This window comes from Papaver somniferum, chromosome 9 (assembly GCF_003573695.1).
Source record: "Papaver somniferum cultivar HN1 chromosome 9, ASM357369v1, whole genome shotgun sequence".
Classification (NCBI taxonomy): Eukaryota; Viridiplantae; Streptophyta; class Magnoliopsida; order Ranunculales; family Papaveraceae; genus Papaver; species Papaver somniferum.
In genome coordinates this window covers 21,992,530-21,999,052 of record NC_039366.1, presented here as the reverse complement: position 1 = coordinate 21,999,052, position 6,523 = coordinate 21,992,530, and the positions used below count along the sequence as shown (strand labels likewise).

The window sequence follows — 6,523 nt, the reverse complement described above, 5'->3', positions numbered from 1 at the left end:
TTGCGATCAGAAAGAGGAAATCCGTCAATAAAATCCATGGAAATATCAATCCATACATCATAAGGAATAGGAAGTGGACTCAATAATCCTGGTGGTGATATAGCTTCAGTTTTATTTCGTTGACAAACATCGCACTGAGCAATAAAAGCTTTGATTGATTGTTTCATACCCTTCCAATAAAAGTTATGCTGCACACATTTGAAAGTTCTCAAAAACACTGAATGACCCCCTATAGGGTTTGAATGAAACTCCTCAAGAATTTTGGTACACCATAGAGAAGTAGGTACCACAACTATTCTTCCTTTGTAGCGCAAAACTCCATTAGTGTATGAAAAATTTAATTTGCACGAAGGAGGATTAATGAGTTGTTGAATCAATGTACTTAGCTCAGCATCCAAATGACACTCACGAATTATCTCAGTGACTCCAGAAAAAATTGGTGCAGTCAAACTAAAGCAAGATCCAATGTTGCGTGACAAAGCATTAGCTGCAAGATTTTCTTTGCCTTTTCGAAAAATTATCTCATAATCATAGCCCAATAGCTTGGATAACCATTTCTGTTGTTCCATAGAAGAGAGTTTTTTATCTAAAAAGTACTTCAGACTCTTTTGATCTGTCAGAATCTTGAAATGTCGACCAAGTAGACATGGTCTCCATTTTTGAACTGCAGATACAATTGCAAGCATTTCTTTATCATATACCGAAAGATTTAAATTCTTTCCTTTCAAGGGTTTGCAATAATAAGCAATTGGTCGACCAGACTGCATCAATACATCTCCTAATCCATTACCAGATGCATCACACTCAATAGAGAATTCCTTTGAAAAATATGGAAGTATTAAAACTGGGATTGTAGTAAGAGCATGTTGAAGTACTTTGAACGCAGTAGTGGCATTATCATTCCAGATAAATGCATCCTTCTTCAGAAGTTGAGTTAAAGGTGCACTAAGCTTACCAAAATCCTTTACAAATTTGCGATAATAGTCGGCTAGACCCAGAAAACCTCGTAGTTCTTTCAATGAAGTAGGAAGAGGCCATGAAAGAATACTTTGAATCTTATCTTGGTCGACTGAAACTCCTGTAGAAGATATTACGTGACCCAAATACTTCACTGTGTTTTGTGTAAAGGTGCATTTGAACTCTTTGACAAATAACTGATGAGTTCTTAACAATTCAAATACCAAAGACAAATGCTGAATATGCTCAGATGTGTTTTTACTGTAAATTAAGATGTCATCGAAAAATACCAGCACGAACCTGCGAAGGTGAGGACGAAAAATGTGGTTCATCAATCCTTGAAAAGTGGCTGGAGCATTTGAAAGTCCGAATGGCATGACCAAGAATTCATAATGGCCATCGTGAGTTCGAAAAGCAGTTTTGGGAATGTCTGGTTTATGCATAAGTAGTTGATGATAAGCAGATCGAAAATCCAGTTTGGAAAAAACTGTTGCACCATTCAACTCATCCAATAAATCATCCACCATTGGTATTGGAAAACGATCTTTGATGGTTAACTTGTTCAAAGCTCTATAATCAACACACATTCGCCAAGAGTCGTCCTTCTTACTGACCATCAATATGGGAGATGAATAAGGACTCGAACTTGGTCTAATAAGCCCAGCTTGCTGAAGTTCATGCACTATCTTCTCAATTTCGTCCTTTTAATAGTGTGGGTAACGTTATGGCCTTACATTGACAGGTGCAGAATCTGGAAGCAAATTGATACGATGATCATGTAGTCTCTCAGGAGGTAATGTCGTTGGAGTCTTGAAAACATCAGCATAATTATAAAGTAGTTCATGCAACTCAGGTGGAATGATTGGAGCAGCATTGATTGAAGTATTTAATGCAAAGATTTGTAGGAAAACTGCAAAAGTTTTTCTGGATAATAAATGCTGCATGGTTTTAGTGTCCAAAAGCATAATGCTGGAGGAATTATGTCCTTGTAAAACCACATCTTTCTCTTGGATTCGAAACTTCATCATTAACTTTGAAAAATCCCATGTAATAGGTCCTAATGAGCGTAACCATTGAACTCCTAAAACAGCATCACAACCACTGATATCGAGAAGATGAAAATCTGTGGAAAAAGAATAATTCAGAAATTTCACCTGTATATTACTGTAAAATCCACGAGTCTGTATTTGAGCACCATCACCAACGGTAACTTGTAAGGAAGCCTCTGCAGATTGTGTAGAATACCCATATTGCTTAGCAATTTTAGGGTGAAGAAATTATGGGTTGAGCCAGAGTCAATCAATATTGAAAAAGGCTGAGCTTTAGTGTAACCCAAAATACACATAGTCTTAGGAAAAGAAGAACCTACTAACGAATTCAAAAAGATTTTTGGTTCCAAATCCTCGGTAGTTTGAATGAAATCTGGATCAGTATCTTTGCGTGTCTCATCATAAGATGCATCAGTATTCACTGAATACGTAGGAACATCCAATAATAATAGTTTAGGCTTCTCACATACATGACCAGGCTGATAAAATTGGTCACAATTAAAGAAAAGACACTTTTCCCTCTTTTCTTTTTGTTCTTCCCAAGTAAGTCGTTTAACACCAGCTGGTAAAGGATTTCTCTTGATCTGAGGATTCGTATGAGCTATAAGTGATCTGAACTGGTTGGTCCTAGGAAAAACTTTGGGGGATATCAACAAAACTTCTTCCTGATTAAGTGCCTTCTTAAAAGCAGAAGCCAATGTTGTTGGTTCAAATAACTTCACCACAGAACCAATCTCAGGTTTTGAGGAATGGATGAACAGATTAATCAAGTGTGATTCAGAAAAATCAACAAAGTCCAAAAGACGTTCAAATGCAAGAATATGCTCTTTAACAGTACCTTTTTTCTTAATTGTGCTAATGGCCATTTTAGCATCAATAAACTTCGCAGGAGAGAATCGTTCACGCACCAGAGAACAAAATTGGGGCCATTGTAGGTTGACGACTGTAGTTCGCTTCCAACGAAACCATGCATTAGCATCTCCTTTAAGATGAGCAGCAGCCAGTGAGACCTTCATATTATTAGCAATAATATGCCAAGTAAAATATTGCTCAGCTTGAAATAACCAACCATCAACGTCATCACCATCAAAAGAAGCAAACTTCAGGTGAACTGGTGGATTGCAAGGAGGGGTGTCAAGAATTCCACCACCATTATTATGTGTATTACGATTGGTATTGGTTTGAGGAATATCTTCTGTTGTTTTCAGATGAGGAATGAGTTCTTGAAGCACATCACGGAAAGCTTTAGTTAATCCAGTGGTAAGAGATTTTTCATGTTCAGCGAGATCAATTTTACGGTTAACTCTATCGTCTTCTCGAGCTAATTTTTCTTCTTCACGTAGTTTCTTAACTGCAATTTCATCCAACTCACGATATTTGGTTATAGTCCCAACCAGTGTACCAAGTTTGGTTGTAACACCATCAATACTCTGTTGTAGGTGATTTAGATCATCTGTGTACGTCATTGGAAAAAAAATTGGTGTAAAAATAGGTACAGGAAAACCTGCTCTGAACCAGATGTTAGGGTTCTAGACCAAAACACAAGGTTTTACGTAACTGAATTGGGTATAGAACCCGGATAAGAGAAGAATTTAGAGAATAAGAGGGTTTAGAAGAAGAAAAGAAGATTAGAAGAGATTGAAAAAGAGTTTTCTCGTATTAATTCTTAAATTTTAAGAGGGCTGAAGAGAAGTATTTATATCTTCTCGTACTTGTGAAACAAGTAAAGCTAAAAATAGAGTTTAAACTAAACTAGGAATTTAAAGCAAGCTAAAAATAGAAAAGCTATTTAAGGTAACTAAGCTAACTTGGAATTGGCATCGCAACAATTATCCCCAAAATTTCACAAAAATATTTTATGCTTTCCCGTCAATAGCACTGGCACAGTTAAAGGATAGAGCAAGTTAAAAATATATGTACCCTAGCCTTTGATTCTAAATCCATCCATTCACGAACCTTGACGATATCTTGACGCATATTGGCGGTTTCTAGTGACTCCACCTGCCGAAAAAAAGTAAGAAATTTTGGGTCAAACTAGTAGGATTAATACATTCGATTCTTGACCAAACATGTGAGCGCTCCACGAAATCTTTAAGTAATACTCCCTTCGTCCGCAATATATATGCGAGAAGTGGGTTTCTCTTAGAAAAACTAGTTGTCAAGAAAGTGCAAACGAATAACGCATTATAGCATTCCTCATACCTGGTTTGCTTGCAAGAGTCGATTCTCTTCTTGAAGTAGTTTCACCTCTTCACGCAGTTTTTCAAGCTCTTCTGCCGACGAGGAACGTGACTGATTCCCGTTGCAGAACCTCGGGAACTCCATGTACCTGGAAGCAATTCTACTAGCCATCTCTCTCTTCTACGAGTTTCAAAACTCCAAAGAAGAATAAGAAAGATTGCATACAATGCAACACCCTGACGAAGTTGCCCTATAAATAGAATTGGAGCAAGAAATTCCCAGTCATGTAAATACAGCCCAGTTTTTAGCCCATGGTAAGCCCAACTGTGCTAAATGACTAAATCAGCCACCAGCCTAAGCATTATCAAGTGTCAATTTAAGGGCATTATCGTCTTCTTAAAGAACTTTTGTGTAAAACCCTAGGCTATATATTAAAACCTCAAACCCTTTGCGCAGTCTCTCTTTTTTGCTTCGTCTCACAGTCACAAATTTTAATCTGCAACTCCATTTCTGGGCGATTCTCATCCATTTTGATTCACCATGCCTCCAAAGATGGATCCAACGCAGATAGTAGAAGTATACGTGAGAGTAACAGGTGGTGAAGTAGGAGCAGCAAGTTCTCTAGCACCAAAAATTGGTCCACTGGGTTTATCACCAAAGAAAATCGGTGAAGATATTGCTAAAGAAACAGCTAGAGACTGGAAGGGTTTGAGAGTAACAGTGAAGCTAACAGTGCAGAATAGACAAGCAAAAGTATCAGTAGTACCATCAGCAGCAGCATTAGTAATCAAAGCTTTGAAAGAACCAGAAAGAGATAGGAAGAAAGTTAAGAATATCAAACATACTGGTAATATCTCTTTTGATGATGTTATTGAAATTGCTAAAGTCATGAAACCTAGATCTATGGCTAAAGATTTGAGTGGTACTGTTAAGGAGATTTTGGGGACTTGTGTTTCTGTTGGGTGCACTGTTGATTCTAAAGATCCTAAAGATGTTCAGGAGCAGATTGATAATGGTGATGTTGAGGTTCCTGATCTTGATTGAAGTAATGGGTGTCTTTTGAGGGGTGGGTTTCTACAGGTACAAACATAAGAATTTTAGGTTTTTTTTTTTAATTTTGCTTTTCTCATAGCCTTAATTGAGAAATTTCTGAAAAACACTTTGGAAATGTGAATTTTGAACATCTTAAGGTTTTAATTTATTTACTGCAGCCGATTAATTTGTGGTAATATAAATTGATTTTAATATATGTGTTCATCGTAATCTTCATGTTTCAATGGTAACAGCCTGTTAGAAAACTGGGTATTACAAATGTGAATTTTAGGGCTAGCCCCATTGGAGTGTGTTTTACATTTCAGAAACTTGAATTTCAATTGTCTATACCTGTAGCATACGTTTAGGATTCTTTTGCACATCCTTGTCCAACTTGTTCATTTTATATGCTGATTTTAGACCTTAAATGGCTTAACCCATCTGATCCAATAGAACTAGAATATGGTTTTTGTGGATAGCAACGTGAAACTGAATTTGGACTGAGAATCCGGGGACTGATTTTTAATCTATTATTTTAGAGCTGGAAGAGCGGAAAGTATATTTAGTTCTCTACTTAGTTTTGAGGTGTTGTTATGGTGTATGTTTGTAGGGGTAAAAACTAATCAGTAGAGATTGCGTTTTGTTTGTTAAGTCATGTACATTAGTTTGATCTTAGAGCAAGTCTTGGTGGAATCCAACCTATTCCAAGTGTGGAAAAACCATGGAATGTCAAGTCTAATGGTTTCCAAATTGGGGTTTTTCACAGAAAATCCAAGCAAGGTTCCACCGTTTCGTGGAAGGGTTCGTGGAATCCATCTGAACGACAATAAGAATAGCGTTTTTTTTTGTCCGTAGATTTAGGATGAGTTGTTGAAATCTAACGGCTGAAAAAAAAAACGCTATTCTTAATAGCGTTTTTTTAGCGCTATTAAAAATAGCGTTTTTTCAGCGCTATTAAGAATAGCGTTTTCGCTATTCCACCACTACATTTCCATCTACGGTTCCAAATGCTGAGGTGGCGCAGAATATGGTGGAAGAGTTTGCTGAGGTGGCGCAGAATATGGAAGATGGAACTCTTCCACCATAAGACTTGCTCTTAGTAGATGGCCTGTTGACAACATCAAAATATCTCTATTCAGTTTCTTCTCAGTATAAAATGTTTCAGGGATGCGAGTCATTACTGCAAAGGGTTAATGATAGTACAAATTCATTTGTGGTTGTTAATCTCTTTTTAATGCTCTAGTTGTCTATTTATTGTACCTTATAAAACTGGTATTGCTAATGGTTATCAAGAATTCTCCTTA

General features: G+C 36.9%; 1 protein-coding gene across 1 annotated transcript; it reads left to right on the top strand.

The window, feature by feature from the left end:
- The first annotated feature begins 4,655 nt into the window (after positions 1-4,655).
- On the top strand, positions 4,656-5,432 carry LOC113308617 (60S ribosomal protein L12-3). Its single transcript, XM_026557075.1, has one exon. It carries the CDS (start codon positions 4,728-4,730, stop codon positions 5,229-5,231), a length of 504 nt encoding a protein of 167 aa, XP_026412860.1. The 5' UTR covers positions 4,656-4,727; the 3' UTR covers positions 5,232-5,432.
- The last annotated feature ends 1,091 nt before the right edge of the window (positions 5,433-6,523 follow it).